This window comes from Typha angustifolia, chromosome 1 (genome assembly GCF_048772165.1).
Source record: "Typha angustifolia cultivar Huaian chromosome 1, ASM4877216v1, whole genome shotgun sequence".
Taxonomy (NCBI): Eukaryota; Viridiplantae; Streptophyta; class Magnoliopsida; order Poales; family Typhaceae; genus Typha; species Typha angustifolia.
In genome coordinates this window covers 3,014,737-3,026,989 of record NC_133239.1, presented here as the reverse complement: position 1 = coordinate 3,026,989, position 12,253 = coordinate 3,014,737, and the positions used below count along the sequence as shown (strand labels likewise).

The 12,253-nt window shown below is 36.5% G+C and overlaps 2 protein-coding genes across 3 annotated transcripts; one reads left to right on the top strand and one right to left on the bottom strand.

The window, feature by feature from the left end:
* Positions 1-701: 701 nt before the first annotated feature.
* LOC140767003 (uncharacterized) lies at positions 702-4,874 on the bottom strand. Its single transcript, XM_073106740.1, has 6 exons — positions 4,579-4,874; positions 4,134-4,190; positions 1,644-1,900; positions 1,341-1,469; positions 1,157-1,219; positions 702-1,056 (listed from the first exon to the last, which is right to left on the bottom strand). The coding sequence occupies exons 1-6, from the start codon at positions 4,787-4,789 to the stop codon at positions 967-969; spliced, it is 807 nt and encodes a 268-aa protein (XP_072962841.1). The 5' UTR covers positions 4,790-4,874; the 3' UTR covers positions 702-966.
* A 3,525-nt stretch (positions 4,875-8,399) lies between these two features.
* Positions 8,400-12,185, top strand: LOC140766025 (protein DETOXIFICATION 14-like). Of its 2 annotated transcripts, none has more exons than XM_073105417.1 (7): positions 8,400-8,741; positions 9,750-10,294; positions 10,393-10,479; positions 10,561-10,617; positions 10,714-10,952; positions 11,540-11,739; positions 11,878-12,185. In XM_073105417.1, the coding sequence occupies exons 1-7, from the start codon at positions 8,457-8,459 to the stop codon at positions 11,959-11,961; spliced, it is 1,497 nt and encodes a 498-aa protein (XP_072961518.1). In that variant the 5' UTR covers positions 8,400-8,456; the 3' UTR covers positions 11,962-12,185. The 2 variants fall into 2 exon arrangements, with proteins under 2 accessions (XP_072961518.1, XP_072961510.1); XM_073105409.1 differs by having other exon boundaries at positions 8,401-8,741; positions 11,534-11,739.
* The last annotated feature ends 68 nt before the right edge of the window (positions 12,186-12,253 follow it).

The window sequence follows — 12,253 nt, the reverse complement described above, 5'->3', positions numbered from 1 at the left end:
TTCTGTTCCTTGATCTGGTAATCTGCTGCAGAGTTATTCTTGGTAATGATCTGATCATTGGATCCTAATCTAATAGGCTAATAGCTAAGCTATAAAGACTATTCATTAAGCTTGTTACTTGTGAAATATGAATACTTTTCTTCTAGGTCTTATGCTGTAATAATTAAATAATAATTTAGCTTCTTTTGATATTTAATTTTAATATTCTCTCATCTTATTCTATATAATTTTTAAAAAATAATTTAAATTAGATAGCATGTAAATAGCAACCACTTAAATTATAGTTAAGACAACTATACATTAAAATAACTTATATTAACATTAACGCTCTTCTACTGGTATTTCACAAGTGAAACAAGGCCTAAGATCAATAACGAAACAGCAAAATATATGGAAGTGAATAAATGATGAACATAGTAAAGAAATGGTAACTGAATCAAGTGACAAAATAGAGCACATCGATCGCCTTATAGCTGGATCATGTTATCCAGTCTTAAGTGGTAATTATGGTTCATGTCTTGGAAAACCTCTCGGGCATCAAATTCATATCGTACATGTTCAGTATACATAGTGTAACACAATACTTTCTTACAGTGCATGGTATCAGAAAAATAATCACCTTGGAGGTTTGTCAACAACCCACAAACCAAAGAACTACATCAGCACTAACCAGATACTAAAATGCATGGAGTAGAAGCCAATACTATAAAAGTTGGAATCTTTTCTTTAAGTGTTGCATAAATGAACTGCTGGAAATGATTATAGAAAACAAATTGCCTGTCAAATTAGTCAATTAGAAGCCATGGACTCAAAATTTCACTCATAGGTGGAGATAAACAACAATTAGTAAGGCTGGTTTACTTTCCTATCCATCCCGGAGAGGAAGGTACTTTGATCCACGTAAACCACTAGAACTAGCAGTTCGTAGTTCAGGATAACTTCTGCAGCCATGGGAGGATTCTCCATTCAACCCTCTGTATTTGTCATGCGGCGCTTCTTGGGATTCCCTGTTGGCTGTTCTGGCTTTTGCTTCTTCTCAGAATGATTTCTCAACCTCTGCATCATATACCATGTAAGTTATCACATATTTGTACACGATGATAACTGGTTCTACGATTGGTGAGTTGTCCAGCAGCGCTCGAGAGAAAAGGCTTACCTTTTTCCTTCTTCGGTTCTGCCGCTGCCGTCCCGAATCTTTCTTTTTGGGAGCATCCTGTTCCTGATATTTCAAATTAGAAAAAGGGGCATGTTATAATCTCAATAAAAACGGGTGAACTACTGAAATTTTGAACATTATTATTTTGTCAGATAGACAGTCAGTGGATGTACTCAGAGAGTACCTGAGCAAGCGCCATAGTTCGAGCATATCTTTCCGCATGGGTTTCTTGGTCTTCCTCAAGTTCACCATCACTATTAAGCATCAGCTTAAGCCTTCCTTCTCCTAGTAGCTTCTTGGATCGGGCGTGTCTCTATGGGCACGGGAAATGTCTATTAGCGAGTGCAAAAGATAATTGAGCTGAACCATTAAAAAGAAAACATGGCAGGTAATTTGATGGCAAACAATCATATAACTAGGAGAAAGCAGCATAAACCCCATCCAATAAGTTCTTGCTTACTGACAAAAGCCACTCTATATTGCTTACCTTTGATTTAAGATGTACCCTAATTGTTTCCTCGCTTAAGCAGACAATTCTGGGACAGAGTCTGCACTTAAACACTGATTTACATTTCAATATATAACTGGCCATATCAGGTTCAGTAGGGTCATCTATGGCAGGGGCATTCTTTCCAGCATTTTCATACTGACAATCTTTAAGACAAACTTCATTAGTCAGATGGTCATTTTTATGGTTCTTATCACCTCTCTTCAAGCTCTCTTCTTCCTCATTAACAAGCAAACCTGTTCACAGTTTAAAGATGGTATTTGTGAGATATCTGCAAAGCAGCAATCCTCAGTAAATGATAAATAGAGCACAACATATTTCATATGTTATTAGGAAAAGGAATAAAAAGAAAGTGATAATGATTTATACAACAAAAAAGTTAGTAACTAATCAGAAAAAAAGGAATAAGTATTAAGATGCTATTAGATATTAAAAATAGAAGAAAAATGCAACTCAGTACACAACATGTCAAGCTAAGCTCAATACAGTGGTTATATTGTTAATCCTCCAACCGCCGAAGGAAGTAAACATTTACAAACCAAAAATTTTATCATATCAAGTCACTCAAAGATGTCTGAGCAAAAACATCTAGACAATTTTACCTGAAAAAGGCTATAATCTTTTATGGGTGGAGCAGAAAGGACCCTTAAGTAAGCAGTTCAGAGGAATAGGGCAGAGGGTTTCGAAAGCAACTGCTTCTAGATGTGATGATAAGATCTCAGATCAGGAGCAGCTAATACATTTTTATCTTATCTGCTCAAAATGAGCAAGAACATATGCTCCATCTTTTGATTATCAAACTGTAGCTCAAAACACAAGAAGAAGTTAATACTTAATAGAACAAAAATTGGGGGAGAAGTGAAAGAAAAAAATATCAAATTCCTTTTCAGCTTCAGGAATAATAGTTTATACCATCATTTCTCATACTTTGAAATTCTGTGATACTTGAGCCCTTGCGAGACAACGCCCATAATTAATAGCAAAAAGACCAATTGGCTGGAAGATGAGGATTCAAAAACAACATCACCTTCTCTCTTCACCTACTTATTCCATTTTTTATACTTTACCTTCTAACTTCTCTTCTCTCTGCAAACCTTCTATTTGCAGCCTAAAGGCCTGGATGCATCATTACCAAGATAACCACACTCTCCAGATTTGAAGCATCATGAAGTATGTATGGTCCCATTATGTTAATGACCAATCATTAGTGCTTGATGAGTCCTTTCATGCTCATAAAGCTGAAATCCAATTAGAAATATGACAAGCTGACACAGGTTAAGGTCACCTCTCAGAATAACTCAATCTGCTTAAAGAAGTTAATTTTGCTAACGAAATAATACGAAATAATAGTTCTGATATTCTCTTAGACTCTCAAAGTGTACAGTTCCTGGTGTTTCATCCACAATGTTCCAAGAAGAATGTCCACCCTTAGAAAGAGATGACTCACTAAGTAAGTTCTATTGTTGGATCGTAAAATGGTAATTAGCATTGATGGAATTTTTAGACAATTATTTCAATCATTGAAATGCAACCTTTATGACCAGATATCTGCAATCCAACTTATGGATCGACTTGAAGGAGCTAACCCATATTGTTGACACTGATCCAGGAAATGGAGCTAGACTGCTGGTCTTTAGAAAAATGATATTGGGTTTTATGAATTCCAGAGATGACGGCAAAGAAACAACTTGACGATGGTCTTTCTTTGCTCTAGTATTTTATTTTCTAACTATTCTTATAAATGAGCATCTCTGATTAATCCAGTCACAGATCCTGATTGAGAAAAAAAATTTATCCCTATGTCATTCACCAGGATATCCCCCTTTACTAAGGAAATTCCAAACCTAGAGTCATAGGCTCAAAGTTAAGTTCAATCCATCCTAGGGACTTCACTGATTCTTTCTTCTACTAATTCATGGTGAATAGCCAGAAAGCCCTAAGGGTCTACCTGTGATTTATCATCCAAGGCATGTCAAGGTAGATGTCTAACACAAACTTTCATCCAAGAAGACTCCAATTATGATAAATGGTCATATTTTTGCATTTTAAAGTTTAAACTATAATAATTGTAAATGGTCATGCAAAAAAGAAGAAAAAAACTGAGTCCATGAATCAATGGATTGAAAAACACTAAAATGTTGTAACTTGAAACTGTATCACAGAGGGAGTAGAGATAGAGATACATAAGCTTACAACATATCAGGTACCAGACCACACTTAGGTCAAACCGCTGTAGGTGTATAATCACCTAAACACAGATGTATTCTAACAGTGGATTTTTTTGGTTAAAGCTCTAGGATAGGTAATTTGCATATAGCCCAAACATGAAACCAAACAATGTAATGCCAATTATTCAAGTAAACAAGGTTAGATTCCATATCACAAACTAACCAGATAAAAGGAGGAACCACTTCAGAAATAATCATTCAAAGACCACACTTGAATAACTAAAAAAAAACCAAAAATTACCAGTGGATTCTCCGTCAACATCATTTCCAGAGCTATCCTCGCTTTCATATCCTGAACCTGTCAAAAACACGAGGAAAAAATATATACACATATATATCACCATAACGCAAATACAACACTGACTAACAAGAGCAGAAACGAGCATCACAACCAAATTACCAAATGCATATGTACGAAATAAAAATATTAAATTCCACATCCATACAATCCCCATTACCAAGTAGATCAATAACATAAACCTAGAAATTACCGCCCACCGTCATCTGCTATCAACAAGCAATAAAAGAATGCCCAAACCAAACCTAATTCCTAATAAGACCTCATTATCAACCGCCCTCTTATAAAAGAAAACCGTCCAAACCCCATTCCCGATACATCAAGACGTGAAGGGAAAGCTGGAAAAGAAGTAGCAAAAAAGAGAAAAAAAGGATGAGAAGAAAGCCACCAGGCGAAGGCAACAGAGGCTCCTGGTTCTCATCATCTCCTCCAATTGCTTCTTCTCCTCCTCCTCCTCCTCCTCCTATTTCCTCTTCTTCTACTTCCTCCTCGACATGGGGAGTGGAATCGGAGTCGGATTCGGACTCCGATGAGGAAGAAGAAGAGGACGAGGCGCTCTTATCGCCATGGTCTTGCTTGTAGAAACGCCTCTTTATCATCTCTTCTTTGCTACTCCGAGAGAGAGAGAGAGAGAGACCGAGCTCGGCGCTGTGTGTTAGTGGCGGAAAAAGGGATGGTTTTTGGAGGAAGTCGTAGATGTCGGCTTGTCGCAGTGAGGTACGGTTTAAGTGGGTCGGATTTTATTGGATCGATTCAGGATCCGTTAAAGACGTTTGCATGATTGGATCCGCAACTAAAAAAAAATCTTAACAAAATAATAAATTCATTAATTAAAAAAAAATCTGAGTCTAAAATCTAGTCTTTGCAATAAAAAAAAACATATGAAAATCTTTTACATGCCAATATTCGTGTATAAATATGGATTGAGATTCAGTGCACGTTAATTCTATTCAGATAGGTGCAAATGATAACATATCAATCATGCATGTCTAATAGTTATAATTGTGTGTTCTAATTCTATTGATCTCTTTTGACTAATCTCGAGCACGAATTAATTATTAATTATTATCACACTGCTATAATCTCATAGGTCTCTTATGTTTGGATTTCAGATATGATCATAATAGTTGAACACTTGTAATTCATCTGTTACCGAATCCAAACTAACCCAAGTGGATTGACTTATTGTAGTTATTCTTATTTTAGTTACAAAGCTAAAAAGATGTTAACATCTTTTATTGAAATGTTAATTTAAAGTTAGTAATCCAACTCCTATGAAGTATTAGTAAATTAGAGAGGAATAATAAATCTAAAATTAGGTCTAAGTTATCTCAAACAACTCGGTGATTACTAGATACCGTGATAACTCACTTACTACCAAAAACCTAAATAAAAATAAAAATTAAGATTAGCTCATAATTTGTACCAAGAATGTACTTCCAAATATTATATTAATAGATACAATATTTAATTAAAAAAATTATTATTTAATTTTGTGCATAAAATCTGAAAAATATTTTGACGATTATTGTGTAGGATAAAAGAAAAACAAACGGAATTTAAAATCAGACGAGAGACATTTTAAGTATCTTATTTTATTTTATAATTTTCAAAGTAATCAAATATTCTTTTATTTCATCGGATGCTAGTATTTTTGAAATATTATAAGCAAACGTTGTAGGGGCTTCAATAAAGACAAGACGGTGAGTATTTTTATGATAAATTTTCCAAATAATATTATACTTGCTTTTGGCACAAAAAATAGTATAATATTATCTCAAAATGGGTGCAATATATATATATATATATATATATATATATATATATATATATCAAAATTTATCCTCCATGTATCCTTATACAAGAAGGATGGAAAACTAGAGGGAACCATGCCCAAAAGTTATAGGGGCTTCAATAAAACAAGATAAAGGGGAAGAAAAAGAAGTCCAACATATTGTGTTTGGGCTGCCACTTGACATAGGTACGAGGAGGTTTGGGGAGGGGGGTGGCTTCTTATTGGGCTGAAAACATTCAAGAGCCCAACCCCATAGTTTGTAGAGCTAAATAAAAAAAAAAGGCTCCAGAGCTGCCAAAGTTGTAGCCTACTTTGATTCGGTCACATAGAAAGCACAAAAGTTATGGAAATAGGTGGCTAACTAACTCGACCTCTTATTACAAGTAGTTCCGTCAAAAAATATCCGTGGCTTGTAAGGCTAGCTGGCTTGGTTAGCTTGGCTCGAGCTCTAAATGAACCGAGTCAAACCCAAAAATTAGGCTCGAAAGAGCTATCGAGCTGAGCTGAGCTAGTATTAGCTCGCTTAGACTTGACTCAATTAGGTTTGATTATATATAAATATATGATTTAGAACCGTCGGATTTTAGATCCAACGGTTGATAATATATATATATATATATAAATATATATATATATATATATATATATAGATAAAGAGAAAACCTTAGCTTTCTCCCCAAACCTATTACCTATCTTGATCGGCACTGCCCAAAGGCCCAAATCCTCTATTGAAACCCTCTTCTCCATTGAAACCCCACTAGCTTCTCTGGTTACCAAAGACGACCATCTCCCTCTTCACTATCGAGGCACCAACGACAATCATCTTTATCTTCACCATCGAGGCACTGACGACCAATCCTCTAGTCTCCACTGGACCACCGAAACCCCATCTTTACCATGAAGGCGACATCGACAGCAAGTCATCAATCATCTCTTTCTTCACTATTCGACGACAACCATAATGAATAAATAAAGGCATTGTGGGCAAATATTGACTCTTTCCTCTATAATTCATAGGATCAATCTATGACAAAGATTAAGAAATTAATTTTTTCTTGGTTCATAGAACGTGACAAGGGCATTTGTGAGTCCAAAAAAAAGGAAAAAACAAAAGGCACTATACCTTACTTGTCATAGAGGTCGTCTTTTGCTCCTCTCCTCCTGTGAGACGCACTTGGTAATAGCCCAACCCCAGCCTATTTAGCCCACGAGCTAGCGAGCCAAGCTCGAGGTTCGTTGAGCTAGGCTCGAGTCGAGTCAAGTCGAGCTTCTCCGACTTGAAGCAAACTCGAGCCAAAACAAAAATAGTATCGATCCAAGCCGAGCCGAGTCTAGCTCACTCAATCTCAGCTCACTTACACCCCTAATTACAAGTAGCCGTGGTATGCATATATATATATATATATATATATATATTATTATAGTTTTCCCTCTATTAATATTGTTTATTTTATTCATCCAGCTTGCTTTTCATAAGATCTACGAAGACCCGTGGGTTCGAGTAGCAGTGGGGCCGTAGCCTCCGACCAACAAAAGCCAAAGTTCGACGATCCGCCGCCTCGTCCAGTCTTTTCCTTTTGTCTTATTACACGTCGCATGTCTGGTTCCTTCATACAGAAGCTCAGCGCAATACGACAACCCAAAAAAGGCACGCTGCCTTCTTTATCACATCCCACGTCAATTCTCATTTGCTTTCTCTCTCTCTCTCACTCTCTCTCTCTAGTTATTTTTTTTTCTTTTAATCTTTTTCGTTTTCCTTGATCCAAAATAATCCCTAAAATTTTATCTGACCCGTTCGATTAGAATTTGGTGAACTTTTGATCACGTAGCTTTCGAATCTAAACTTTTCGCGTGAATAAAATAATTTTTTTAGTATATTTTATAAATTACACTTAATAATTTATTTATTTTATAATTTATACTTTATTTTTTACGCTTATCTTTTTATATAATTATTATTTAACATTCTATCGTTATTTTGACTAACTGATATCGATAAGATTTTTTTCTCGTCTCTACTCTTTTAAAGAAGGCATCAATAATTTATATATTATAATATAATTTTTTTGTTAGTACTATTTAAATTAACGAAGAGTCTTAAATAAGAATTATAAATCCGGTTAAAAATAAAATTTGAAAGACAGAGTATAAATGATAAAATAAATAAAATATAGGGTGTTATTTATAAAATTTTCTATTTTTTTAAACTTTATTTTTCTCTATAGTTTTCACATGACATTGTAGACTACGGATATCAATCAAAGGTTACTTCTAGAATTTCTAAATTACCGTTTTATATTTAGAAAGAGGTTTGTTTACGAAATATCGTGTTAAACGGAAAATAACGAAAACGTAGGGTGTTCTTTGAAAATATTGTTTTTCATATGGTGATATAGATCTTTATCTTTCTATAATTATACCAAACAGATGTGAGAGAGAGATCACTCTCTCTAATCTCTATCATTCCAGAGATGGAGAGTGAGGTGGAGGCAGCGTTGCTCTCACCAAAGGAGGGAAGGGAAGGAGACGAGAGGAGGAGGTGGTGGTGCTGTGGAGCGGCGAGCATATGCGGCGGCGAGCTCATGGAGGAGGGGAAGAAGCTGGGGTACGTGGCGGCGCCGATGGTGGCGGTGACTCTATCGCAGTACATGATCCAGGTGATCTCCAACATGATGGTGGGGCATCTCGGCGAGCTCGCCTTATCCAGCGCCGCAATCGCCACGTCCCTCACCAGCGTCACCGGCTTCAGCCTCCTCGTGAGTCGCCCCCTATTCCCTAAACCTATTCGAACCGATCGAATACCTAATAGCTTATTCTCGAATAAGTCTTTTACTATCTTGATCGATCCTGATTTGGGAATTAATATTATCGTCTCAGTATTAATGTGTGGTCAATAACGGACGATTTGGTATTACAATGACCGGTTTGATTTTTTTTTTATAAAAAAATTGTGTTTGATAGTAACTCTGCAGCTGTGGCATGGAATAAAAATGCCAACTTTAGACATTTGTGTGACTTGTTCCATTCATCCAGCATTTAATGGTTCCGGATATTGACTTTGTCACATTGTGTGATGCTAGAGTTTGCCTCAGAACTCGAGTAGTTAATATGTTTCAATTTATAGGAAGAAGCTCTCGGATAGTAATTTTTTATTTTCCAAATTGGTGGTTAGTCAAAGATGGGAAGAATTAGGAGTGGAGAGGCAGGGCCAATTCTTTTGTCAACCACCATTTGGTTCTCTTGGAAAGAAGTTATTAAGAAAAACCTCTATTATTCACTAGTTGCTTTGTGGATCACATTATATCATTTAAGTTACTATTTTTCCTTGTTCCACTTATGAAGAAACTGATCGTAGGACTCTTTCATTTGAAGACAAGTTCCATCTAGCTTTGATATGCTGGTAGCATATGAACTGTATAAGTAAATATTCAAAGCTTTCGATAAACCACTTTTGGTAGAAGAATATTCATCAGCAACTCCAGTTCTCTTCAAAAGATTCATCTGATCATCATCTCTTTTGCTGATGAGTTCTGGGTAGCATTTATGTTGGTCCCACAACTTTTTATACTAAAAAAGATTGTCATCTTCATCAAGTGCTTGCGGTGGAAGTTTTTTAATTTGTTTGGACATGTAGAAGTCTAAAAGGAAGCAATGGGACACATTTCAGCTATATGACTTTACATTTTGATCGTCATTAAAGCTTTTTTGGTGCTCTATATGTTAATATTTGCTGGCTACTTGGCATGACTCACTTTTGCCATCAGCTAGGAATGGCATGTGGTTTGGAAACTCTATGTGGGCAAGCTTATGGGGCACAACAGTACCAGAAGCTGGGAATCCACACCTACAGGGCCATAGTTACACTTCTAGTAGTATGTGTCCCCATCTCTCTTCTATGGTGTTCAATGGGAAAAATTCTCTCCTTCATTGGCCAAGACCCTATGATCTCAATCGAGGCAGGGAAGTATGCAATCTGGATGATCCCTGGCCTGTTTGCTTATGCAACAGTTCAACCTCTTATGAAGTTCCTCCAGTCCCAGAGCCTAATCATTCCAATGCTCCTAATCTGTGCTACAACACTATGCTTTCACATTCCTCTATGTTGGGTAATGGTATTCAAGACCAGCTTGAGAAACACCGGTGCTGCTTTGTCAATAAGCATATCATACTGGTTGAATGTCCTAATGCTTGGAGTGTACATCAAATACTCGGATTCTTGTAAAGCAACTCGCTCGCCCTTTTCAAGCGAGGCTTTTAGAGGAGTTGGGGAGTTCCTAAGAATAGCCCTGCCATCTGCAGTGATGATATGGTAATTACAGTTGTTTTCTCGCGAGTGTTTTATGTTCTTTTTATTTAAAAAAAAGTTCACCTGCAGTTAATAGATATTTTCTGGTTATTTGGTCGCAGTCTGGAATGGTGGTCCTTTGAGCTGCTTGTCCTTCTCTCAGGACTGTTGCCTAATCCTGAGCTTGAAACCTCGGTTCTTTCAATTTGGTATGAAGCACCCAGAACTGGATAAATGATGTATAATTGACTAATTGTATGTTGCTTTGATTGGTTTCATCCTTGTGGCAGCTTGACAAGCATCACATTGCTATATACAATACCATATGGACTTGGAGCTGCTGCAAGGTAAGCACAAGTTTCACATCCTTAAATGGACTTGCATTCAATTGCCTATTCATCAGTATGGTACTATATGTACGAGTGTTGCTTCTTATGAAATAGTACACGAGTATCAAACGAGTTAGGTGCTGGGAACCCTGGAAGAGCTCGATCAGCAGTTCGTGTCGTGATGCTTCTTGCAGTTTCAGAGGCTGCTCTTGTGAGCGGAACCCTATTAGCCTTGAGAAAAATTGTGGGCTATGCCTACAGCAATGAGATGGAGGTCATAAACTATGTCACCAAAATGGTTCCCTTGGTGTGCATCTCTGTGATCACAGATAGTCTGCAAGGGGTTCTCTCAGGTTATATATTCCTCCTTCCATGTCAGCTTTTCTTTGAGGTGCTATTATTCAGTTTATGCTGGCTGCTCAAGCATGTAATATTCATTTGAGATGTTCTTAACTTCATATGCATCCCTCTGCATTACTTGGTTGTTATTTGCTCCTCTTACAACAGGCAAATTTTCAAATCATTTCTAAAGTCAATATAACAGGCTCAACAATTACATAAGCAATAACTGTTAGTAAACACTGATCAGTAATCCTAGAAAGTCTAAACTAGCTTCAACTTGTATAGCTTTTCACAATTCAAATTTTGAGTTATTTGTACTTAAACTCCTAGAAGAATATGTCGGTATCTCTAGCGTCAAAGCATGATAAAAGAAGCATGAGAATCACCACAGTACTTTAATGTAAATATGGGCAAGATTTCCTATTTCCACAAGCAAACACACTGTGCACATTGTTTAGCTAATTATCGCAACATCATCCGCAGATCATAATAGTATCAAATTGGAAAGTTTACAATTATAATTTTGCTTTTCTTTCGAAAAGAAAGAATGGTACCTCTATGCTTAATAATGTGTTAAACTTTTTTGCATCAGGTGTAGCTAGAGGATGTGGGTGGCAGCACTTAGGTGCATATGTTAATCTTGGGTCTTTCTATCTGATTGGAATCCCTATAGCTGTTTTGTTGGGGTTTGTACTGCATATAGGTGGAAGGGGTCTTTGGATGGGTATAGTCTGTGGCTCTGTAACTCAGACAGTTCTTCTCTCTTTGATAACAAGCTTCACAAATTGGCAACAAATGGTTTGTTCCTCTACCTGCAAATCCTCTATAATCATATCTTGTTGGAGACATTGCAGTCCTTGATGAACTCTAATGAATAGTTGCTATATAAATTCTTGAAATAATTGCTGACTATCTCTCTTGTTACATAAATTGCAGGCAAACAATGCAAGGGAGCGAGTTTTCACAGAAAAACTACCACTGCAGAGTGAATCTAAACGAGCTGGCGTAGTAGTTCTTTGAATCTACTTTTATTCAGAATACTAGTTAACTGTTTTCCTTCTAAGCAGGTCAGAGGTAGGATTTACATCGCCTAAGCAGTTAGAAAAAGAGAATATTACACAAATAATACTATTGCTGATGGAGTTTTGGCTCCATTTGATGTTTGTATTTAGGCTCCACGAGGTTATAAACGTGGGTTTTATTGATTAAGAAAGCTCATATCGAATTAAGTATTTTCAAACTTAAATCCTAGTAGCACTGATTTAACTGTCCCACTGTTAAGTTTTCACTCTCTTAAAATAGAGCAATACTG